The sequence below is a fragment of the Sinohyriopsis cumingii genome, chromosome 8 (genome assembly GCF_028554795.1).
Source record: "Sinohyriopsis cumingii isolate HCF-2022 chromosome 8, ASM2855479v2, whole genome shotgun sequence".
Taxonomy (NCBI): Eukaryota; Metazoa; Mollusca; class Bivalvia; order Unionida; family Unionidae; genus Sinohyriopsis; species Sinohyriopsis cumingii.
The window spans coordinates 18,424,011-18,451,823 of record NC_142968.1 but is presented as its reverse complement, the minus strand read 5'-3'; the positions used below and the strand labels follow the sequence as shown (position 1 = coordinate 18,451,823).

At 35.1% G+C, this 27,813-nt stretch overlaps 1 protein-coding gene across 1 annotated transcript in view; it reads right to left on the bottom strand.

The window, feature by feature from the left end:
- Positions 1-3,657: 3,657 nt before the first annotated feature.
- The window catches only part of LOC149793065 (ras-related protein Rab-8A-like), an 82,549-nt gene continuing 58,393 nt past the window's right edge, over positions 3,658-27,813 (bottom strand). Inside the window, exons 4-7 of the mRNA XM_089966964.1 lie at positions 19,155-19,232; positions 14,988-15,077; positions 9,816-9,932; positions 3,658-8,321 (exon numbers count right to left, since the gene is read on the bottom strand). Of these exons, the coding sequence (XP_089823090.1) occupies positions 8,226-8,321; positions 9,816-9,932; positions 14,988-15,077; positions 19,155-19,232 (381 nt within the window). The 3' untranslated portion in view covers positions 3,658-8,225. The remainder of the gene's footprint in view (positions 8,322-9,815; positions 9,933-14,987; positions 15,078-19,154; positions 19,233-27,813) is intronic.

The window sequence follows — 27,813 nt, the reverse complement described above, 5'->3', positions numbered from 1 at the left end:
CTAGCATTTGCGTATCCTAGAGCTGCCATCTTTCAGGATCCCTCTCGTAACATTCCTTTGAGAAATGTAATGAGCACAGAGTGCTGTATGGTGTTGCAATGAAATTGACTCGCTTGTAATAATGTATCCATACTCTCTTTACGCCTTTAGCTTTTAGAAAAGAAAAAATGTTGTCCACAGGCTTTTCTTAATGTGCTATTACACCCATAAGCAACGCAAAGCAGCATTGTCTTTTACTCTGGCATCTTCCAGTTGGGATGCTGGAGTCGCTACTATGACGTCACATCCCAAAAGTAGCCAAATAGGCACAGAAGTTTTGCATACAAGGTCATGGAAATTCAACTCCTAGAAGATATGCCAATATTTTAATATTGGCATTATGCTTGCAGATGACACTTCAGAATAAGGTTTTCTTCTATAGTACTTTTATTATTATTCTATATTTCCATTGGTTTCTGGTCTCCTTTAACCTTTGACCCTCTTTATTTTTTTAATACATCTGACCTCTAGCTATGATAAATTAGCAGACCTTTGGAAAAAAACTTTTGGCCACAACTTGTAAAAGGATTTTACATCGATGTGTTCCCCCTTGCCTCAGTTTGTCATTGTGGGTAAAAATTTTCAAAATATCAAAATGTATTTTGAAAGTTTTCTTATGTTGTTTTATATTAAATTCTTCGTTCTTTTTTATGGGGACCCATTTAGTTTCTAATCCTTATGGATGTTTCTTGCCTGCTGAAGATCCACTAATAAAATGCAAACCAACTACAAAAACATCATTGCATCAAAAAGAATGGATACAAAGGCATTCTACCCTCTGCCTCCAGCTTTTTGTGGTGTTCTCAAAGGTGATAAACATAGTGCTGAAATTGTCTGCTGGGAATTTCATTTGAATGAAATGTGTGGTACTTTGTTGTGCTACCAAAATGAAGACATTTTACATTCACATTATCACAAAAAGAGCAAAGTGTATTACGGGTGTTTATTTCAAACACTAGTGTAATATTTACATATATACATCGTCCTCATCTAGGACAAGTGTGTGTATATATATATATATATATATATATATATATATATATATATATATATATATATATATATAATAATGAGGACTTTGTATAGTGCCTAATATTTAGAAGCTCTAAGCGCTTTACAACATTAGACAACACCTATAACATAAAAAACATATATAATGATATGATTACAAACACAAACACCATGAAATTAGAAAACATAGAAAATAAACATGCTGAGAATATTTAAAGTAGGAAACATTGTTAGGTCTTTAAGTTTGTTCTTGCAGTCGAAATAAGTGAGTTTTGAGAGCAGTCTTGAATGTGATCACTGTGTCTTTGTGTCTAAGTTCAGTGGACAATTCATTCCACGTTGCTGGGTCCTGGTATGCAAAAGAACGCTGTCCATATGACTTTGTTTTCATAGTGGGAATAATGAGTATATGATTGTCAGAAGAGGAGCGTAAGTATCTTGCTGGTGTGTACACATGGGTGAGGTCGGATAGGTATGATGGACTAGAGTCTGTCAGTGAAACATAGCACAGAGAACAAATTTTGTGTTTGATTCTGGATCGAATGGATAGCCAGTGTAGGGTACAGAGCAGTGGGGAGGTGTGCTCTGCTCGTGGTACTCTAAGTATGATCCGAGCAGCTGTGTTTTGAAGTTTTTGGAGTAGATATTGAGATGAACCAGACAGAATTGAGTTAAAATAGTCCAGTCTTGAAAGTACTAATGAACTAATGTTCATGTGTTTTAGTGACATCAACTGAAAGATATTTGCAAATGGAGCTGATGCATCTCAGCTCAAGATATGCAGCCTTGCATATGTTCATGACATGTTGGTGCAATGTGAGAGTACTGTCCAGAGTAACACCTAGGTTTCGTACTGATTGTGTAAATTCAATGTTGGTGTTGCTGATATTTATTGTTTGAGGTAAAGGATGTGAATGAGAAAGTCTTTGTGTTGTAATCAGAATGGCCTCAGTTTTATCATCATTCATCTGCAGCTTGTTACATGTCATCCATGATTTCACATCAGAAATGCACCTCTCTACACCTTGGATGGTAGCATCAACTTCAGTTGGGTGGCTGGATTTGTATATTTGGGTGTCATCAGCGTACAATTGGTGAGACACTGGATGATGATCAATGACACTTGAGAGTGGCTGAGTATATAGAATGAAGAGAACAGGTCCAAGAACAGACCCCTGTGGAACACCACAACATAGATCAACTGGGCTGGAGTGTATTCTATTTGCAGACACAATTTGTGTCCTGTTGACCAACTAGGACTTGAACCACAGTAAGGCTGTTTCATGAATGCCAAATACATTCTGGAGACAGTAAAGTAATATATCATGGTCTATTGTGTCAAATGCTGCAGACAAATCAAGGAGGGTGAGGACTGTAATCTTTCCACTATCCAAAGCAGAGAGAATGTCATTAACTACTTTTAGAAGAGTAGTTTCAGTACTGTGACAAGGGCAATAAGCAGATTGTACATTGCTAAAAAGACTGTTTGAATTCAGATGAGAAACAAGCTGGGATAGAACAACCTTTTCTAAGAATTTTTATATGAATGGGAGATTAGAAACTGGGCAGTAGTTCTTTAAATCATTATGGTCGAGTGTTGGTTTCTTCAGCAGAGGCTAAACAATGGCAGTTTTGAAAAATGATGAGAATTTCCCTGATGAGATAGAGATATTAATAACATCAGTTAGTGAAGGCAATACTGGATCTAAGCTCTCAAGCAGCAGTGATGTTGGAATTGGATCAAGTTCACATGACTTTGGTGCACTCTTCATCAGGATTGTACATACGAAATCCATAGAGACAGGTTCAAATGCTGCTAATGGTTGCCACTCAAATTCTGTATCCCAACTGTATGGTTACGACAAGTCAATTGAAATTGTGTTGTCAAGCTTATCTCTAATGGTTTGTACTTTGTCACGGAAGAAATCTGCAAACATGTCTGGAAGGTCGACTGGAGAGAAGGTTGTTGGAAGTGGTGTAGATTTGTTCCTTGACATTAGCTTTTTGTAATCTCGAAGAGCTCTTTGCAGCTGGAACTTTCCATGATCTTAGTAGTGTAGTGGGCTGATTTCGCTGCATGGACTATAATTGTGACATTCTTCTTAACGGCTTCATAGATTTGCTTATGGATAGTGAGTCTGGTGGAAAGCCAAAGCCTTTCAGCTTTACGGCGGTCTCTTTTAGCAGTGCAAAGCTGGTCCCTAACACTGCTATACCATGGAGAACACTTTTGAATTGATACTCTGCACTTGGTAGCTGGAGCATATTTGTCGAGCAATGAATGCAGGCAGTTATCGAGTTGTTCTGCTGTAGAAGGTAAGCAAGTTGTTAGGTTTTCTTGGATGTCATGCATTAGTTTGGTTCTATTTATCATACAGAGGTTTCTCTTAGTAGCAGATAAAGGTGGAGGGTTAGGGACTGATATGTCAAGATGGCATATAATGCAGAGGTGATCTCTTGCACGTTCATGGGATACCAGGGAGGACTGTAGAATGTTATCATCAGGTCTATGAAGAATCCAGTTTAAAATGTGACCATGTTTATGGGTGGGTTGGTTAACTGACTGTATGAGGTTGAAAACATTAATGGAATCTATGAGTTTTGATGTGTTTGGGTTTCCGGGACAGTCAAAGTGAAAGTTGAAATCTCCAAGAATAATCAGGTTGCCACCTATCGAATTTCCATACTCCAGGAGATTCGGAAACTGCTCCAAAAAGAGAGATTCAGTCAGCTTGTTTTTTCTACTAGGAGGAGGGCGGTATAGGCAAAAAAAATGGACTGACATTTGCTCTAGTGTGAGTGTGGTTTGGACTAGTTCAAATGATGTGTGGTCGAAATTGAATGTTGTGGTGTGGTTAAGATGTTTGATCATGGAGTTCTTTGTGATGACAGCAATTCCACCTTCGCGAGAGTTACGGCGGAACGACTTGATGGAGTAACCAGTAGTGTTAGATCCGCACACTTGGGCTCATCGCCTGATGTTTTTAGCCATGTTTCTGTCAGGAAAAAGACATCAATATTCTGGTCGTTGATAAAATTAACTATTTCTGTGCGCTTTTCCGGGTTGTCCTACTGATTGGGCATTGAATAATGCAATACGCAGAGGCATCTCTTGGATAGTTGACACGAAGGTTGATGAATTAATAGGGATTTGAATTAGGTTATCTAAATTAACAGTCGAATTTTTAAATTGTCGAGCCAGAAAGGGCACGAGGGAGATAACTGGAATTCTTCTTCCTGTTCTATGCCAGCCAGCTTTGAAACATTTCTTTTTTTGCTTCTGTTTACATTTAGGTAATAATGAATATAGTCCCAGTTTGTTTAGTCTAGAGCACAATGTAGTGTGGAGAGCCAAGGAGTGGTCATTTAAAGCAATTAATGAGGGTCCATCATAGCATAAACGGGTTGACTGGCAAGTATCACGTGATGGCGGTTTGTTCAAATGGCAGTTGTAGCAGTGGAGCAAGACAGCTGAGAAAAAGTCTAATTGTTCTCGTTTCCAAAACAAGGAGATGAAGAAACACATACAAACTGAACAGCCAATACATAATGAACACAAAAACGTAGACAAAGACAGGCAACAAGCACAAATATCATGAAAACGGCACAAAAAATGGAACAGCTGCATCAAGCCGATTATGCAATAGCAGCCATCTTGTATGACTGCATACAGTGTCCCCAGAGAAAAGTATATATAACACAGCAATGGATTTGCTTCCTAAATCTTTCATTCAACAAAAGCTGAAATAGTGACACCAAATTTACAAAGAGAATTTACATCTGTCTGTATATGTGGATTAATAGACTATTATTAACTAATTCTACATAATGTTTTTCTATAGTCAATATGCAAAACAGGATTCCTTGAACCCAAGTCTGTCCTGGAAATAAGAACAATGTTATATGAGTTTTAAAATTATTAAACAACAAGAGTACCATGAATGGAACATATCTGCATGATCCATGTTTAATAGTCCTCATTGCAGGCATGGTTGATTCTGGACATTATTGACCAACATGTATTTGTTCAAAAAAAAACATTTTTCTGTGCAGTAACCATTATTTTCTCATTAGATTCATCATAATCGTGACCTCATGATCTTTTAATCTCAACATCTGCAGACTTTTTTCAAATCCAAAGAGCAAGCCATCCATAAATATTTTCGTACAAACTAATTCTATAACAATAGCTATTGTGCAAATCCAGTCACATTCACCTAGTTCTTTGATCTTTGATCTTTTCATCCCAAAATCACATATACAAATACTGTATCCCATGCATACTGTAAGTGTAACTGTAAACATTGTTGACATTGAATAGAATTGCTCAACCTCAGCATCAAGAAAATAGTAAAATATGGGAAATAATATATGGTGACATATAAGCATTTTACAAAACTATAAACAAAAAACAGAATCAACTAGCTTTCTTGTATTCCCAAATAGGCCAATTCCAAGATTTGAACCAATGTGGACAGTGGTGATGACATGATGCGACAATATGTCTATGATGATACAAAATTATGTCTATCATGATACAAAAGTATGTCTATCACGCTACAAAAGTATGTCGATGATGATACAAAAGCATATCTATGATGATACAAAAGCATGTCTATGATGATACAAAAGTATGTCTATCATGATACAAAAGTATGTATTGATGATACAAAAGTATGTCTATCATGCTACAAAAGTATATCTATGATGATACAAAAGTATGTCTATGATGATACAAAAACATGTCTATCATGATACAAAAGTATGTCTATCATGATACAAAAGTATGTCTATCATGATACAAAAGTATGTCTATGATGCAAAAGTATGTCTATCATGATACAAAAGTATGTCTATCATGATACAAAAGTATGTAAAATGACATCTCTTCTTACTCTTTATGCATGCAAAACTGAGTCTTAAAAATAATTAAAGCAAGATTTATTTTCAAATATCAGTATTCATTATAATTTGCAAAAGGCAAATAAAATCTAATTTATTATTTCACTAATGAATAGTACAGTGCTTGTAGCATTGAGTATTATGGCTTCTCTGAAAGTACATGGAACTTGCAAATCTCATGCCAACTTACAGACAGCGTCCAACAGTACAAACACTAATCTGTATGAAGAGACTGATCATAGTCTAGTGTTACTAAAACAAAGTCTCTAATTTCATTGCTTTTTGCAACTAATGACACCTGATGTAACATAGGCTAGTTAAATGGTTTGTTGCTTCTCAGCACAGCAATACAAGTAGGTTATTTAGTGCTGTGGCAACTGAAGTAAAGTACTTTTGAATATTAAACACAAAAAAAAAACTGAAGGTGATTGATTTTATATGATTGTTTACCTAATTTTTGCCAGCATCTCTAAGTATTCTGGTCTTCTCTTAGAGATAACTAGTATGTCTATTTATCCTGGAATTACGTACATTACTTTCTCTTAGAGATAACTAGTATGTCTATTTATCCTGGAATTATGTACATTACTTTCTCTTAGCGATAACTAGTATGTCTATTTATCCTGGAATTATGTACATTACTTTCTCTTAGAGATAACTAGTATGTCTATTTATCCTGGAATTACGTACATTACTTTCTCTTAGAGATAACTACGGTAGTATGTCTATTTATCCTGGAATTACATACATTACTTTCTCTTAGAGATAACTATGGTAGTATGTCTATTTATCCTGGAATTATGTACATTACTTTCTCTTAATACATTTCTCACATTTGCATTGCTGTACATCTAATATGTTTTGAAGAGCAGACAATTACATCAGTACTACAGTGTAGGCCGATGAAGACAAAATTGTATTTTAAGTGGATAATTTTATTCTGAATATTATATACCAGTAATCAAGCAATGTATTAATTCAGAGTATGCGGTTTCACATATAATTCTACTTATTACCACTGCATAGAATCATACAAAAAATTCTTGAACTGAAGAACACTAATAAAGTTGTGACAGATCAAATTTTAAGGAACAGAATCAAAATTAAATAAAGAGAAACCAGAACAAACAACCTGAGTTGTCAGGAGCGGGAACTTCAATGATAAACCTTGCTTTTGTGATAAGAATCAATATCTTTAAGTACACTGTTCAATCAAGAACAGAAAATAGGTCACAGCAACTTGCCTTGCTGTGTAACACATCATAATAAACGAGAAACAGCTTCTGTACTACACCTACAAGTTTCAAAATCACAATGTAAATCAGATTTCATTTAAAGATTAAAGTAAGATAAACTTGATTAAAAGCTATAAATTTAAAATTGCATTGGTATTCACCATTTTTTGAGATAGTGGTTGTGAAGATGGATTATGTCTAATGTTAACATAACAAAACTTCATGCTGATGTACTTAAGTTTCAGGTTGCCTTCTTAAAAAAATCACATACAGAAGTATTTAGTAACATCAACCAAAGCCAAATCTGACAGGATATCATGAGCTGCCTCTTCAATTAACTACAATTACAATACCTTTACAATTTTAATATCAGGTAAACACAAATATAACTATATAACCTTTACTACCAGTAGTCAAGCTAAAATTAGTGAGGGCTTTTCCAGTAAAATATGTAAATATGGTTTTAAAAAATACTTTAGTTTTAAACAAAATGGTCTTAATAACAAAGATTTAACCATATATGTGGAAGTACAAAAAATACAAAGTTGTTTTTGTCTTGGTTAAATGAAATTATAGCATTAATATCACAACCATGTCTTCTCTTGTATAAGGAAAAGAATTGTCAGCACCATATTCCATAATCATATTCCTGATTCTTAATCTGGGAAGAACTTTGTAAGAATTCAGTCAGAATTATCATTGGCATCATAGGTATATCCTGAAATATGATGCATATTCTCCAACATGCATCTGCCATTTCCAGACAGATTACAGATGAACTAGTTCATACTTTGATACTCTGCTTTCAAGATGTCTTTCTTCGATAAATCATTGGAGAGAACTCTGATAGCATTTGATGTTTTAAGAGAACATAAAGTTTGAAAAATCTTATCTTCCAACCCATTCATCACTAGTGAACACTTCCTGCTTATATGGTTATAGATGAGCAATGACAGTCTTTAGACACAGATTTGAATGGACCAATAAAAAGAAGATGTTTCAATGAGCAAGAGTCTGGTTAGTTGACAAAAGGACCAATCAAAGAATAGCACACTTCCCAAAGGACTCCTCTGGTTGATGTTTTTCATTTAACTGGTGTGAGCCTCCACCTTTTGGTTGCTGGTCTTCACTTTCCTTCACATGAAGCACAGAAAAATAAAATATTTATTACAACATTAGTTATGACATGACAAACATGTTATTTTCATTAATATATCAATATCCATATTGTACTCTTCATACATGTAACAAGTGTAATCATGACAAAAACGACATCATTGCAAAGGAAAAGGGTAAAAGTCAAGGCATCTGAATATATTTCAGTCAATTAACTAAGCAACTTTGTGGTTCTGTCAATTAAAATCAGTATTTTTCATAACAAGATAATTGGAGTCTTACATTTGTCCTAATTCAATAACATTTATCCAAGGAATCAAGTAATTTAATTTATTCATTTGCAGGCAAACAAAGATTGAATTATTGTCATAAATTTTATGTAATATCCTCTATTTATCACCTAACATATTTTTATTAGCATCATGATGTCATATCATAAATAAATGTCTTAATTAATGTTATATCATACTGTGGTGCAATACTTTCCATTGCCATACAGCAACATCGAAAAGGCTGATGCAAAGACATTAATTTAGTGCTATTTAATAGGTTCAGTTTCCAAAATCATGTTTATGACACTCACAGAATGATACAGTATGCCACACATAGCATGTGGCCAATAAGATTCAATATTTTTCATGATCATAAATTTTGTACTAAATATTATTAAATGAAGACTTGTGACAGTCCCTCTGTAAGATATATAACAACAATGAGCAAACAAACAAGTTCTGTAATTTACACAAGTTCTTACATTTGTGTTGTACACAAGTTATTGCATTTGTGTTGTACACAAGTTATTGCATTTGTGTTGTACACAAGTTATTGCATTTGTTGTACGCAAGTTATTGCATTTGTGTTGTACACAAGTTATTGCATTTGTTGTACACAAGTGAGCATATTGTATACAAATTCTGTAATGTAAACATTTTCATAATATTCTATGGCAAAGCGTTTCCTTCAAAAATGAATTCTCTAACTAAATTCAAAAATATCCATTCCCATATCCTTAAATTCCCCTAACAGAATTATTCATGTGGTGTTTATATATATATATATATATATATATATATATATATATATATATATATATATATATATATATATATATATGCAATAAACTGACAACGAACAGTGCGAAACTAGTATCTAACTAGTTAGATACTAGTCACATGATATCTTGCTAGTGTATATATATATATATAAAGAGAGAGAGAAAGACAGAGACAGAGAGAGGAGAGGGGAATAGCTCAGTGAAAATCAAGAGTTATGCATGGCCAGCATTACAATAATGGGTAAATGAAAAAGCCTCTGCTACACTGTATTTATGGGCTTTCAACTGAAGAAAACATTGTGTTGTTTCAATTGGACAAGTGGTATTTTAAGTGGATTCTGTATTAAGCATATTGTATGATGATTAAACTTGACACAAGACAAGTGAAAGGTCCAGAACATGTGTCCAATAATTAGAGAACTGAAATTTGTTCAAGCCTTATTAGTAGCTACACACACCTTTTTCCTGTCCATTTTTTCCTTTATATCTCTGGCTAGTGTGAAGAAGGCCTCATTCACATTTATATTATGTCTGTGACTGATCTCCATAAACTTCATACCATACTCTGTTGCCAACTATAAATATAAGAACAAATATTATCAGTTACTATACAACACATCTGCAAGCAGGCTTTCTCATTAGAGACATATCGGCATATTATACACGTGCCTTTTTCAGTACATCGAGAATTCTACCACTGGACGACCAAGAAACTTTATCTTTTTTGGACCTATATGGTGAAATAATAAACTCCTCATATTCAGCCCAAATGTTGTAAAATGCAACTTTTTGGGACATAAATGTTTATGGGGAGAAAAGGGTTTATAGGGAAAAGATGTTAGGAACAAAAGGTTTTATTGGAACAAAAGGGTTTATGGAGACAAAATTATTTTTACAATCCAAAACCTACTATCCATCACACAATCTATACCATTCAACACCCATACACCCTGTCCCAAACACCATGTGTAGGGTTTAAAATTATATTTAAAAAAATGAGGTGTGATGTAAATGAAGATGAAATCTCACAAACATAATATACACCACACCTCATATACCATTCAATACCTCATGCATACTATCACAAACGCCTTGTGTAGGGTCTAAAATCCCACACCAGCTATCAAATGAAACAGGTGTGACGTAAATGAAGAAGATGTAATCTCACAAATATACTAACCAAACATACATATACCATCCAACACCCCACACATACAATCTAAAGACCCCTTGTGCAGTGCCCGTACACCACACCAACTATTAGGGATATTGTATAAAAAATTACATGAAATTGCACACACATACTATGCAACATATCACTTATACAATGCAACAGCACACAATCCAAACTTCTTGTGTAATCTCATAAATTGCAAACTTACTATCAGAAGAAAGGGGTATTGTGTTAAAGAAGGACATAGAATCACACAAACATAATATCCAACACATCACTATTGCCATCCAATATCTATTACACACAATCAAAAACTCCTTGGTTAGTCTCCACATACCAACAATCAGACTAAACAGGGAAGCTTTTAGATGCTAAAAAACACTGGCATCTCTCTTTGCGACGAAAGTGTTGCTCCCGACTGGTAAACGTTTGGTCGCATTTTTCGCAGTAGTGTCTGTATCAAATTTCTTTACAGCCCCCACTGTATGCTGGCCATTCAAGTCACCCAGCAAATCAAATGGCGCTGAGATGACCAACTTCAGCTTGATCGACTGGAGTGCTCAGATTGAGATACATTGAACAAAGAGATGGTTTTATGTAACAGACACACGAACGGATATCCAGTTCACCTCTAAAAAGTTTTATCACTTAAGATGATGGACATTTTATTATATATGATGATGGACGGTGTATTTGTTATAATGATAGATATTACTCGAGCAGCCTTATCAGTACCTACTAAAAACCGCTGTATATAGTAAAGTTTGAAAATTAACTCTGTCGTTTTCATTTAGGAAACTCATCTGAATGTAGGCAGCTGTCCTGTTCTTTCAATAGAAGACTGATTTTATCAATATTTGTCTTTAATTACGGTTAATTTCATTCTATTATAGATGTTCATGGCTGCAGTGAGAGTACATGACTTCCAGAAGCTTTTCCTGCTGTGATATCAGTGGGCTCTCCAGTGTCCATACTCTCTAGCCTTTCAAACTTGATAAGCAGTTTGATAGGATCTCCAGATCGTTTGAGAAGTAAGGTACATTACAGAGTCCCCCCGTTGTTGGGTAAGAGCAGTCATTACCAATGGTGCCAGCAGGTTGCTTCAGTTTTTGGTGCGCCAGATTTGACCGCTTTCTTGGTAGGAGAGTTGATAATCTTATGTGGCATACTGATTCTTTGACCACTGGGGCTTGGGTGGCTGCTATCACAGGTTTTGGTGGCATTGGGACTGTGAATTTGACTCGTCCCTCGGGCAATGTAATGTCTGTCTGGGAAGAAAGAGCATTAATGGAAAGATTTTTCTCTTCCCTAACTATGCTATTATATGATCTCCCAGCTGTGTTAAGCAGAAATTTTGCTTGCATAAATTTCCTGATCTATTGAAAGCTCATGCCTTTTCCCTGTTTGACTCGTTGGATCTCCTTCAGTAGTCTATATAATACAATAAATTTTCTGCCTGGCAATTGGCATTCAAGGTTTTCTCTGGGCATAAAGATTCATAGTGACCCTCGCCCTCTCGACGACATCTAGAACCAAAAGGTTCCCTCTTGCAGCCATCTTTGTTGCTTGGCCATATTTCTGACACTTAAACAACCAAAGAGGATTAGGAATGGAAGGGTCGACAGATATGATGATGATGGAAGGACACTAAGAATCCTGGTATATCAAAGGCATCATCACGATAAGCGTATGACACGAGGAATCCTGGAATATCAAAGGGCATTATGATGATGAGAGTAAGGCATTAGGAATCCTGACATATCAAAAGCTTCATGACGATGTGAATATTACACTCGGAATCCTGGCTTTTCGAGCACAAACGCAAAGTAAGAAATGCTATTATGTTTGCTTGTGAAACGTTAATAGATCTATATTTTAAAAATGCATTTTTAGGGTGCATGCAGTCCAAATATGCCTAATTATTTGTAGATTGGAGCACAATTTCTTGCTGAGTACTGAGTACTGTTACAAAATGGTGCAGTGGAAACCAACCGTCTTTGAGATGGAAACTGTTTGGTTTCTGCCTGGAATGGAAATATTCGAGGGAAAATTGAGACGAAGACGTGATTTCATTAAGATTTGATTTTGAATTACGCATCTCATCTAGGGTGTAATTCTACTTTTCCTCCTGGCTATGGAAGAAAACACCGAGAGCCATATTTTGATACGTCATTGTTTTCGTTTAAAATTTGCATAAGGCTGAAACTTGGGTTAAAAGTAAGGGTGAACTGGACTTTCAAATATTTAAGACACAGAATTCACAATAGGGGGAGGGTGCGAGTTAAAAACAAAGAACTTTTGCCACATGTAACTAAAATAAATTATTTGATATATAAGTCATCTTTATAAAGACCTAACTTTGAATATACTCTTTGAATTTGTTAGGCCAAAATAATATATATACGCTTGTTATAAAATTACAATTGTGACAAGTTTAAATTTGTCAAATGCACTGAAAAAATATACATGGGAACGTCTTGCATTCGGGGCTTTTTTCTTATGATTGTTTTCTCCTGTGTTTCAAACTCTGTCAACAATGCACTTATGTTTGTAACAAATAAATATTAAAACTATAAAAAAAAATCAAACAGCAGAAGAGTTACTAAGAAATGAATGAACATGGGCTGGTTAAACAGTATATAGAAGAAATCATATTCTCTTATTATGCATCACACAATTTTTCCAAAATATTTTGCTCATATTCTAAATATCTTCAATAAACATGTAAATTATCTTTCAATTTCCAGTAATACCACTTTGTTAAAAATACTTTATATTATTACCAGATAAATACTTTTTATTGTGGTAAATATAATTACTTATAATAATAATAATAATAATAATAATAATGATAATAATAAACAACTCCCACATTATCCATAGATTATGGAAAATGAATTGTGTTTAATTTTATTTCCTGTATTGTAAATCTCCATTCAAATCAATGATTAAATAATGATTAGTCCCACAACATAGAAATAAATTAATCACTATTTAGAAAATTCCGTCCTTTTCGTTTGCTTCTTATTATCATTCATATTACAACTGTCTACATTTTACTGCTACCAGAAAAATAAACAAATTTGGATGTTCTTTTTATATTAAATAAAAACTGTAAAGTGTATATATCCTGGATTTAATTATTGGTTTCTTTGAGTGAGAGAGGGAGGGAGAGACATTCCATTTCACCTGCATTCTAAAAAAGATTATGCAACAAATATGGTTTTTAAGAAAAATTATAAACTCGCACAAGCTGACTTAGATGACTGACGACTGAGACCATCAGCATCGAAATCGTAACAGTGGTTATTTCCCTTGTTTACGCGGCAGCCTTGTTATTAAATAGGCTCCATATGAGTTGGAAAAGTCAGAATGTCATTGTTGATCTCATTGCAAGTAATACCAGCACATGTGTAGCAATTAATCCTGAAGATTACTGACGCGAACGAAAGTCATGGAATTATCAAGTTAAAGAGTACAATCCCGACTGTGTTGTATTTTGCCTGCTTACAGAGTGCAATTCGGTGGCACTACATTCGGTATTGTTGCTGAACAGTTATGCCCATACTGTTTGATACGTCAGAATGATACGAACATATAATCTTGCCCTACATAATTACTGAGATGATGATTGTAAATAGCAATAGCATTTACTGATGTGACTGTGAAATTGCAGTGATCGGTGTAATCTTATTGTCAGTTATCGATACAGGATGACATTTCCAAATTACATGCAAACATATTGTTGCCTTTGTTTTCTTGGTCCTTTCTTTGTCTTCTAACAGAGAACAAAATTTTGCAATTTAGAGTCATTGAATTGGAATGAGTGGAAACAAGTACTCTCACTCATACAATAGCTAAATATACATATACAACTGCATCAAGTGTCCAGTCTTCGTATCAAATACACAATGAAAAGGGTATGTAGGTGAGTGAATCGTTTTAGTATAGCAAAATTACTGAGATCACATCGATTCTCTATAACGGCTGCTTTACATTCGGTCATAAATTACGGAAGATTTACCCAGGTCTCGTATATTTTTCGTAGACTTTATAATTTTCTTTCACAAGACAAGTATTGTGATTATTCAAATTGTGTAAGCATTTTTCTTGTTTTTGTAATATTTTAATATTTCATTTTGAAACAATGTAATTTTACGTTATATCTCTATCAGAGTTCTAAAGTGATGTGATACACCTTGATAAAAGGTGGGGTCATATCGATGCCATTATAATATAACGATCAGTACGATTCGAGCTGTGCTGTAAACATTGTTTACGCAAAAGTAGACTACAATAAGCTACAGTTGCAGTTCAATACCGAAACTGACTAACTATCTTGGTGCAAAAGTCATGCATAATATTGTATGTATAAACATAGTCTTCAAATCCAGTAAATATTTACAGGACTTGAAAGTATGACAGTCACAATCATGACCTTTTACCTCTAACTGACCTGTTCTCCTCTCTCTTTGGAGACCTGCCGCCTGTCATTCATCTCACAACTGTTACCAACAAGAATCATCACTACATCCCCGGGTGCGTGCTGAAAAGAAAAACAATTGTGATTTCATTGTAATTACTGACAATTGTCACATTTTACAGAAACGCTATTTCTGTACGTGTTAATATGCAAACATTAAAATATTAAAATTGAAAGCATGAAAGTCGCACGTGATGTTTTTGAATCCTACTTTCATTCCTTCAGTAAATCCGTCCTATATTTAGACAATGTCCCCATTTCTTTTACGAGCTGAGAAAAGACCCCCCCCCCCCCACCTCCATTCAGTTCCACACTAGATACTGCTGACGACATCACCAGAGCTAAGTCCAGCAAATCTCTAATCTTGTGTGAATTAATATGCATTTGTTGTAGTGTTTTCGTATGTACTGAGAGAATTCTTTTACCATAATATCATTTTTGAGTAATAAACTAACATATATATATATATATATATATATATATATATATATATATATATATATATATATACATACTACCGTGTCGGCCTTTTCTGTGCGTGGGGTAATTCTGCGCAACGATACGTCATTTCTGTAAACATTGGATCACGTATTGTTTCTGGTCGAAAATCCAGGTCGTATCAAGATAGAACAATCGTCCATTCATTTAAGGAAGCGATATTCATAAAGTGTTCAAATATATCACACATTTCTATTATAAATACAAATGAAAATGTAATTTCTAAATGTCAACATGAAGACCCACTCTATGACCTTCTTGAACTTGTAACCCAGAAAAAAACTATTTATAATTTCTCTTTTAGAATCATACAATCAAATACATTATTTAAAACATAGAAATATTTACTTTATAACTTAATCCAAGTTTCTTTTTTTGCAAGTAGTTGTCCCACACCTACTTTATCGTCTGCTATGCAACTTGACAACTTGCCGCTCGAACGGATTCTCACGAAATTCCCGGTTTATAGTCTGTTTCGAAATTATTGAGTAAACTTTTTTCCATAAACGAGACGCAGTAAAAACATTACATCATATTCATTGTTCTTTCTCTTCAACATAATAGCCTTTTTTAATGTTGAACTTTTACTATTTTGTTTTACAATATCTGACTAGTTTGCTTCGTATCTCTTGCCATTGTTGTGTTGAATTTTGTGAAAGCAGCTATAAACCTGACCTACTTCCTCGACTGAAATGCTGACAGAAAGAGTTAAAAGCAATGTTTCATTTCTATAGCCCGATGCATTAACATTACATCTTTTCAAAGTCATTCGCTGAACAGGCCAACATATCGCGCGCGAGTCATGAAAACACAGAGTTAGTATCCCGTCTGCCCAAAATTAGTATTAGTTTGAACAGAATGTTCTGGTGACAACTGCTGTTTTTCAAATGAGGTAGTCCGACCCCAAATCGCCAATATACCAGTATCGGTACGGGTGCTTAATTTATTGGACTGCTGGAGTAGTAGAGACATACCACTGATGGAAACAGAGCAATAATGCCGTCAAAATTTGTACTAGAAAGATGAAACATTTTGAAAGCAGCATTTGCATGTAATAGGCAATTCACATACTAAATTGTATCCATGTGAAGTGGTTGCGAAGCTGTTGTTTACAAGCAACATATCATATGGAGATGAAAAGTTAATTGTCAAGGACCGTAACTCTATTCAATGTGGAGTTGACAAAACAAAACCTATCGAAGTCAAAACTAGGGCTATGAAACAATTTGCTCACCAAACAGCATCAAACTAGGCTGGATAATTCCTGAGAAGTTCTAGTTACATTGATCTGTTGTAGTAATGAACTATTCATGGAAAAAGGATAAAGTGAACCTGAAATGAGGAAACCTTTACAGGAATATATAGAAGTAAGAGGCAACCACCTACCAAATGCCATGTACTTAACTGTAAGGGTTGCAGATATATGCCGGTTGAAAGCAACGTCCTACGTAAAGATATTAAATTATTTTTCAAGTTGAGTAACTCTATCAAAAATGGTAGAAGACACAAAGCCTATTCAAGGCACATCTAAGTCGATAAGACTGTGCAATACACAATAAACCTTGTTTGAATACTTTGCATGCTTCCTGTGCTATGCTGATTATAAGGACCTGCTGTAGTAGATATCTAATGATGGATAAAGGGTAATAGCTACGTCAAAACTGGACCTGAAAAAATTAAGCCATTCATAGCACATCTATATTAATATGCATTTTACCTGCCAAAACGACAAACAGTTACACAGAAGGGTTGCAGAGTCAAGTACGAATGGATGGGCAGACTGACAGACATAAGGATCAATGTACGGATGGACAAAAGGGATGATTACTTCAATGTTTCCGCATCTCGATGTGAGGCCCTCCTAAAACTATCCATGTAAATATACGGCTTTATGCTACGAAAATCTCGATGTGAGGCCCTCCTAAAACTATGCATGTAAATATATTGCTTTATGCTACGAAAATCTCGATGTGAGCCCTCCAAAAACTATCCATGTAAATATATTGCTTTATGCTACGAAAATCTCGATGTGAGCCCTCCAAAATATACTCATGTAAATATATTGCTATAAGCTAAGAACGTCTCTACGATGCGAAGTCTTCCTAAACATATCCCATGTAAAAATATTACTGCAAGATAAGAACATCTTGATGCGAGACCTTCCTTAGAATACCCATGTAAATATATTACTAGAAGTTAAGCCGTTTTCATACCAGGCCATCCTGACAAAATACATGTAAATATAATACTAAAAGATAAAAACATCTAGATGCATGTCTCTCCTAAAGTAACCACATAAGTATATTGCTGTAATCAAAGAACATCTCGATGTGAGGCCCTCCTACAATATCCATATAAGTAAGAACATCTTGATGTGAGGCCCTCATAAAACTATACATGTAAATATTTTATAATGAACTAAGAACATCTTAGTTCCCAATGGGGCTTAATTTGTCAGTTATGTGTATCTGGCAGACATGATTATAATGAGAGTCATGTTGGACACAGAGAACTGATCCGATATCTTATATAGCGGCTGCAAGTGAAACTTCCTGATCCAATGTATCGGGTATTGTTCATGGATGTGTATGTGTGGAAAAAAATCTACCATGCTCTCCGTGGAATGTCTGATGCACAGTGCATGAGCTGATTCTCCATCTCAAACTCCGTGACTCGCCAAGTTTGCGATGTGACAGTGTGAAAAGGATTTTCTTTGATGTACTTGATGCACTATCCTACCCCTATCTCATAATATGTTACGAAATGCCGGCAACGGTACCTCTTTTGACCCTCAAGTTTTCCTCTATTACCCTTCAAAAACAGTTATGAAGGTTAATCTGACCCTCTATTACTCTATCCTGGAATGTGAGCTGATAATTGTTTCTTTTTGTGGATAATTCATGGCATCATACTTGGTAATTTATCATGTAAGAAATATCATTTAGTAATAAGCTCCGGAAGAATGATGATCGTCTGGTCATTTACCACAGACGAATAATCATTTGGTAATTTGTCACAGAAAATAATGACCAGTTGGTAATTTATAATGGCAGAATGATCGTTGTTGGTAATTTTTCATGGAAAAATTACACTCCCTTGCAATTTACCATCGAAGAATGATGGTCATTTGGTAATTTAACATAAGAATGACGATCGTGCACTATTTAACATAGAACAATGATGATCGTGTGGTAATTTATGATGGAAGAATGATTATCATTTGATAAGTTATCATGGAAGGATGATGATTATATTTTGGTTTCTAATATCAGTGTTTGATGGAACTACCAGGAAAGACTGATCTTTCTGGCCCCGGTCTTCAGTACAAAATATTTCCTCACATTTTAGCAAATGCTTGAACTGTGCAAACCCTGAATGATCCCTGTATCAGTGGTACCTGAAATCTGAAAACCATGAATGGTCCCTGCATCAATGGTACCTTAACTCTAAAAACCCTGCATGATCCCTGTATCAGTTATACTTAAAATCTGAAAACCATAAATGGTCCCTGTATCAGTGGTACCTGGAGTGTGCTGCACAATCAGTAATACCATATGAAAGTCAACATGATAAAATGTAACATAATATTTTCCTTTCACAAATGAAATTAAGAAACAGTGGAAGACAAGATATTTATCTTACCTCTTCAACATTTTTGATCCATTTCCTGATATTTTCAAAGGACGTTTCGTTTGTGATGTCATACACTAACATTATACCCTGCAATTTTAGGAAATGACATATTAAATTTGATAACAAAAGAAAATGTACATTCTACTACATATATTCCAAACACTAGTAATAAATATTCCAAGACAAATTATATATATATATATATATATATATATATATATATATATATATATATATATATATATATTCATTTATCAAAACCAAGAGTATTATATTGACTATGGCACTAAACACTTTTAGAAATATAACCCAAACACTTAACATTTAGCATCAAACACTTAAGACACACGTGATGAAAGTCAGAATATACGATTAACAACCTTGCTCATAGGGTTTCTGAAAAACAGTCATTTTTGAAAAACAGATGTTTACTGTTTTCAATTTTCAAAAAACAGCTGTAAACAGCTTGTTTTACTGTTTATTTTCATATTTTCACTAATTTTACAGTCAATAACTTATTTTTGTGATGAACACCGTTTTATTATATATCTTTCGTGATAAGTTCTAAATCAATACATTTTTACTTCTTATAATAATATTTCAAGAATGCAAGTGCATTAAGCGACTTGTCTGAGAGACGCGATCTTAATTTTGTACAGAAATTCGTACAGACCGAAAAAAAAACTCTTTCAACGTCCGTTGATGTCGGTTTAATGGATAGAATTGCGTTGTACAATTTCTGGAGATTTTCAGTGCGCTGGCCAGAGTTCCTGAAGAGCGTGAATTCGAACTTGAGCCATTTGAAACTGTCTTGCCCTCCGACTGCAATTGATGATCCATCTTTTTGAAGCAACAAATTCAATTCATCTTGAAGAGACAAGTTCACACTTTCAGCATCATTTGACGACTGTTCGACGACATCTTCTACATCGTTGACGTCAAATAGACGAGACGTTAGATTTCCTGCGAAATTTAGCGTAGTTTTTGACGGGGCGACAGATGGATCTTTGAGACTGCGCAGGAGGTTCATGACATCATTGTTCAATCGCTCTTCAACGCGACACTTCAAATTTTCTATGAGCTTGGTACTAATGTCATTATTCAGGTTATAGAGCTTGTTGAACATGAATTCTAAAATTGTGTCAGCACTCATCAACGTCGCGTCTTCTCGACATAGATTCTCAACAGCAAGTTTCACAGGTTCCATTGCCTTCAGAAGAGTTTTGAGAGCGTCAAAATCCAATGTCTCAATGTCCGTTAGAAACAGTAAAACAGTTAGAAAAAAAAACAGCTGTTTACTGTTTTTTTTTTATTTTGAACGAAAAACAGCTGTTTTACTGTTACTGTTAAACAGTTACCAGAAACCCTACTTGCCCAGTAACCATCCCACTCCAAAAAACATGGAGAAGTTTCTTCTCCCCCTGGCAAAATGGAAGATACGAATATCCTTCAGAGATATTTTTGATAAATTGATCAACATTATATGAAAACTGTTGATTTTTTTTTTACCATGCTCCCTCACTATAATGCCCTTTATTATAGCAGCTCATGTTATAACGTCCTTCATTATAACACAGTTCATGTTATAAGTCATGTATGGTCATGGATTCAGATTCTTTAATTGTTAGTAAAATTATCTCATGAGGAAGTTGATTATAAGGCATTCTATCTACAGAGTGGGTACACTATATAAGGCATTCTATCTACAGAGAGGGTGCACTATATAAGGCATTCTATCAACAGAGTGTGTACACTATATAAGTCATTCTATCTACAGAGTGGGTACACTATATAAGGCATTCTATCTACAGAGTGGGTACACTATATGGCTCCCAGTGACTGCATTACAATGAAGGCGCTGGATTCTAGATATAATTATATTGTATAAGTAATTCCTTGGAAAAAGTTGCAGCCCCAGGCCTAAAACTTGGAGTCCCAATAACGATACTTTTTTCCATGCAATAGCTTAGGACATCATGTGTCTTGAGTACTGTATTATTATTATTATTATTATTATTAGTAGTAGTAGTAGTAAAATGGATAATTTGCTGTTGTTGCAATTTAAAAACGTGTAATATTTTAAAGATCAAGATTAAAACTCATTAGTGAGGTTTATGTAAATTTTATATTGAAAAATATTAGCTGAGGCATTATTCTGGTCTTATTCCACTCGAGTAACTGAAAAATAAAAATGAATTTAACCCATATTTAGTTCTACAGAAGTGTCATTTGGTTTGACCTTAGATTTTGCTCTCATGGCAGGCGTAGCAGTCAGTATCTGTCAACTTGATTAACGACAGACTGTATACACATAGATGTTTAGATTGACTGACAATTTATTTCTTATCTAAAATGCCGTCTGAATCTTGATTAAGCCACTTGGTGAGAACTTTCTGAATACAAATTCTCTGTACACGCAAAGTATATGCACATTTCATAGATTCTGGCCAGTAATGTGTAAGAAAAAGATTCTTTTTTGTAATTAATTAGATGATTAGCTATGATCAAATGTAGTAATCACTGTTTTACTGGATACCTACTCAACGAACTGATACAACATAACTGATAAACAAACCCTACACCTTCCTCTGTTTAATTATAATCATCATGATTAGTCTGTCAACGGTCTTTGATTAGATTCCACAGATTTTGACGTGACATGTAAGCTACTTTACCGATGAAATGTGACACACCAATTGACTTGTATGCCCAAGTCACTGACTAGCATTGCTATAAATAGGTTTCATAAGATGACAAACAGAATTGCATCCTTAAAATAAACATTACTGACACTCTTACTATCACCATCACTGTCACGAGTTTTTGGATCATCATCCCGTAATAGATATGACGAAATCCATCTCATGAAAACATAGCCTGTAACAAATATCATGGTTTTAAATGAGATCTGAAGTTGGAAAGTTTATTCCATTCTGTTCATTGGTCTAAGAATGAACTGCATTTTGATAAAAATTGATAGTCTAATTTTTGTTTACACTGCATGACACTTCCTCGAGATACCAGAGTTATGATAATTTTAAGATTATCTTCCATGTTTGAACATTACAGTATGTAAAATATACTACTCATGTAACAAATTAAACATTACTAACAATGAAAGGCTATCATGCAAGATGTCTATTTCCAGATGAAATATATCTGCTTGAAATAACACACATCTAGGACCAGTGCGACATGTGTCTATATAGAACATTATTACACATATATGCTATTTTTTTCTCCATGAATTCACAATTGTCAAAACATTTTGAATCATGAAGTGTTTAATATTTGTTTCAATGAACACGTTATAAACAGTATCTAGTAGTTTTAATTTCCACCCAGTTACTTAAATTGACATGTTATGATATAATTAAGGAAAGAGAGAAAAGTTATATATATATATATATATATATATATATATATATATATATATATATATATATTAAAATACCATAAGATAATGAAATACTAGTATTACTGACAATGAAAGATACAATTATAAATGTTACGAGTACTGGTATGTAAATAAAGAAAAATAAACATTTAATATGTATTCAAATTCAAGCGCAACTGTTGTCGAAAATTTAAAATTCTCCTATAAGCATGTTGCATTTTATCCATACATGTGTAATCCAAATAAACAACAAGAATGTACAATACTATACTTATTGCTATGATTGCTATGTCACAATTACGAATGAAATACTTTATAGACACTAACAAGAAAGGGTATTGAAGCTCACGATGCACTGATTTGTGGACAAAACTACTGACTCAACATCGTGTAAATCAAGCATGCTTGAACACACAGATGTTTGGCCGGTAAATACTCCAGAAATTGATAAGTTCACAAAGTACAGCTTTCTAAAAGCCATGGATAATTCGGTTAGATCTTTCATACATTTTTGTGTGAGCTGCAATTATACATTCTGCAGGAATCAGCCTGATTTTTGAGATTATAAGGTCGGCTAATACAAATGATATCTTTCCTTTCCCTGATGGTCTCCATGAACTGTTTAGCATACCATATACCATTTGTGGAAGTATGAATTTAATTATTCTTTGTGATCTTGATTTATTGTACATTCTAATGGTTTATGTTGCTTCAAACATCCAGCAGGCTCAAACAAACGAGTGATTCCATTGTCTCTCCATTTAGTTAGCTTATTCACACTTTAATTGGCACATTCAATATTTGGCACTGCCTGTCAACTTCATTGAACAAGGGGATGATCAAATGTTTGGTTCATATGGATAATGATGACATCATCCAAACAAATGGGGTTCCAAGTTGAATTTTACCACTCTTAAGCCTATGTGTTAACACCAGGGTCATCAGAAAATGATGATGGTGCAATTGTATGAAAGAGAGCATACAAATGTACTTTATTAACCGATTAGCTGGGTGTTGTTGGCTGCATTATCTCCCTTTGAGTGTAAGTTATTGATCTTGACAGATGTTTCATTTCTGCCCCAAATAGATGGTATTATTATGTTATTCTTTAAAGTGACAGCTGTCGAAATAGTTTTCTTCTTAAATATTCATTATGTTACGTCTTTGAAGAGGCTAATCTATGAAAATAAATATCGACCAATATGCAAATTTCGACAGGTGGACTCACGAATTTAAGTACCAACAAAAATGTGTTTAGGGTTTTATTTGTCTTCCTTTATACAAAACCACAAAAATTAAAACCATCCAAAATAAATAAAACCACAGACACCCATTGTCAAAAAAAACCCCACTTTATTCCCATGTGTTGTATAGGGATAATAATGAGTACATATAACTACCGTCATTACACCTGTTCCAGCCAGCATACTTGATATATACCAATGTCGTCATTACACCTGTTCCAGCCAGCATACTTGATATATACCAATGTCGTCATTACACCTGTTCCAGCCAGCATACTTGATATATACCAATGTCGTCATTACACCTGTTCCAGCAAGCATACTTGATATATACCAATATCGTCATTACACCTGTTCCAGCAAGCATACTTGATATATACCAATGTCGTCATTACACCTGTTCCAGCAAGCATACTTGATATATACCAATGCCGTCATTACACCTGTTCCAGCCAGCATACTTGATATATACCAATGTCGTCATTACACCTGTTCCAGCCAGCATACTTGATATATACCAATGTCGTCATTACACCTGTTCCAGCCAGCATACTTGATATATACCAATGCCGTCATTACACCTGTTCCAGCAAGCATACTTGATATATACCAATGTCGTCATTACACCTGTTCCAGCCAGCATACTTGATAAATGCCAATGTCGTCATTACACCTGTTCCAGCCAGCATACTTGATATATACCAATGCCGTCATTACACCTGTTCCAGCAAGCATACTTGATATATACCAATGTCGTCATTACACCTGTTCCAGCCAGCATACTTGATAAATGCCAATGTCGTCATTACACCTGTTCCAGCCAGCATACTTGATATATACCAATGTCGTCATTACACCTGTTCCAGCCAGCATACTTGATATATGCCAATGTCGTCATTACACCTGTTCCAGCAAGCATACTTGATATATACCAATGTCGTCATTACACCTGTTCCAGCAAGCATACTTGATATATACCAATGTCGTCATTACACCTGTTCCAGCAAGCATACTTGATATATACCAATTTCGTCATTACACCTGTTCCAGCCAGCATACTTGATATATACCAATGTCGTCATTACACCTGTTCCAGCCAGCATACTTGATATATACCAATGTCGTCATTACACCTGTTCCAGCCAGCATACTTGATATATACCAATGCCGTCATTACACCTGTTCCAGCCAGCATACTTGATATATACTAATGCCGTCATTACACCTGTTCCAGCCAGCATACTTGATATATACCAATGTCGTCATTACACCTGTTAGTAGTGAAAGGGGATACCCTAGCGTCAACGGGAAAAAGCATTAAAAAAACCCTTGGGACAATCTAGCGTCAATGGAAAATTAACATGGAGAAAAATCGTGGGACAATCTAGCGTCAAGGGGAATTTAACATGGGAATAAATCGTGGGACAATCTAGCGTCAAGGGGAATGGAACATGGGATTTTTTTTTTTAAATATTTTTAAATTTAAATTTAAATTTAAATTTTGAAGAAAGGGGTAGGCAATTCAAAGGTTATCTCTTTTCGAGAAATATGGCTGGCCCTGAAAAGGGCCTTTGGGTTTTTTTCTTCTTCTTTTTAACTTCTTAACTTCTTCCACCATCCTCTTATTTTGTCCATCATTCCTTTCTTCTTTTTCTTTTCTGTTTCCGGCATCCAGTCCGGGTGACCCATGGCTCGGAACTTGGCCTGTATTTTCATCCAGTTGTTATTCAGTTGGTCGAATTCTAATTTCTTCTTCTTATTCTGTTCTTCCTTTCTTTCTTTAGTCCACCTTTCCTTTATGTTCTCTACTTCTTGGGTCAGCACTCGTTTCATAAGTTCCTCGGCTTTTATAAGTTGGTCAACACCCCATTTCACAAAAGACCACTCACTCCAAACTAAGATATCTTGTAGGAAACATCTTACTAATGTTGTATTATCTAGAGCTTCCTTTAAGCTACCTACTCTTACATAGGGAGGGTTAATTAATCCTCTTATTTTCTTCACTTCTTCTTGTAACATACCGTCAAGGAGATCCATAGCTAGTTTCAGACTCCTCACTTGTCTGGTCACAAAATCCCTTGTAACTGGATATTTCCATTCCTTTTCTACTCTTTCTACAACATATACTCCATCTACTATCCAGTAATAACAGTGTCTCAAGTTGTTGAACAGGTCAGATACAGCTACCATTTTCTTTCCGTTATTCCGTAGAATGGTGCGAACGACCAACACTGTGGGTTCTTATAGTGAAAGCGCGGACGTGAAGGAAAACATCCCCTAAAACATAAAATGGATCTTACCTAGATCATGACCCAACAACGCGCGGACGTGAAGGAAAACATCCCCTACTTTCTCATTTCATATAATATAACCCTAACTATACTCTCTACATACGCTAAGAATCAATAAATAAACCCATAATCTACTATTCACACAAACTTACTTCAGCATTTACAAACACAAACACACAAACACATACACTTCCACTATTAATAAAGAGTTAGTGTTTATATTTACACTACTCTACCTACACACATTGGCAAATCGATCGTTATTTCTTTTCTAGAGTATTGGGGTAGCCCTGAAAAGGGCTGTTGGGTTTTTTTTTGAACTCCTGATGCACCTATCTAATGGTTGCACCGTCCTGGCCTGGCGCCACACACGCATCTTCTTCCCCAGTCTTCTTTCACCTTTCTTCTGGGGAGCGCAGAGGGAGGATGATTCGCTTCAACACCCCAATCCTCTGTCTCGGGAATATTAAACGACATCCTCTCTTCTCTTTTCTTTTCCTCTTCTTCCCTCTCTCTTCTCTCCTCCTCTTCTTTTTTCATTCTTGCTTCTTCTATGATAGCCTCCGCTGATAGTTCGTTTACTATGCGCCTGGCATATTCCAGGTGCATCTGGAGTTCTAACAGTTTCACTATTCTGCTATTCATTCTTCTGGCTGTGTTGATCAATCAACAAGGGTAGCTAGACTGCCCAGCGAGTTTCAATTTATAGTGAAAGCGCGGACGTGATGGAAAACATCCCCCTAATAACATAAAATTGATCTTACCTAGATCATGACCAAAAAAACAACAACAACGCGCGGACCTAAAAGAAACACTCACTCACTTTTTTTATGCTACCCATCACTATTGTAAAATTTTTTATAAATCACTTCAATAGACTATCCACATACGCAAAGCAATCCAATCTAACCCAAAATATACACCTCTAACAGCCAAAAAAACAAACATCATTTTAATCTACTATCCATACCAACTTACTTAACCACTTACTAACACAAACACACAAACACATACACTTCCACTATTAATAAAGAGTTAGTGTTTATTTTCACACTACTCTACCTACACACATTGGCAAATTAATCGTTATTTCTTTTCTAGAGTATTGGGGTAGCCCTGAAAAGGGCTGTTTTTTTTGTTTGCTATGGCATTCTTTTTTAGTTTCTAAGAATGCGATGTCCTCTGAGGACAGACTTTCTGGCGATAGGTCTGCTTCTTCGGAAAGAGAAGAAGAACTCTTTGGTGTCGATACGGCAATCGACAAAACCTCTGTCAGCTTCAGGTTGCTGCTGCTGTTGTTGCTGCTGTTGCTGCTGTTGCTGCTGTCTCTGAAGCCTGTACTTCTCTGTCCATTCTTCTTTTTCCCTGTTCATTTCTTCTCTGAAGAGTTCTTCTATTAGGTCTTCAGTGATTTTTAACATTCTCACATTCTCTATTTCTTCTGGCTTCGGTATCAGACTGTGTCTGACCCTATGCAAATTCACGTAGGCTTCGTTGAGCTTAGCTAGTTTGGAGCACATCTTCGTAGGAGGATGAGTCGACAATGGATGGTTAGACTGAGAACAACCCCGGTTCTTAAAGTCAAAGCGCGGACGTGAAGGAAAACATCCCCCACACGGTTTTCGAGTCGCAACGTTTAGTGAGTGTCATGAGAGGGATAGTAAGAAATCAAAGAGCATCAATCCAACATTCTTCTAGGTAAACAAAAGACAAAGACATTTTTTTCAAAACACAAC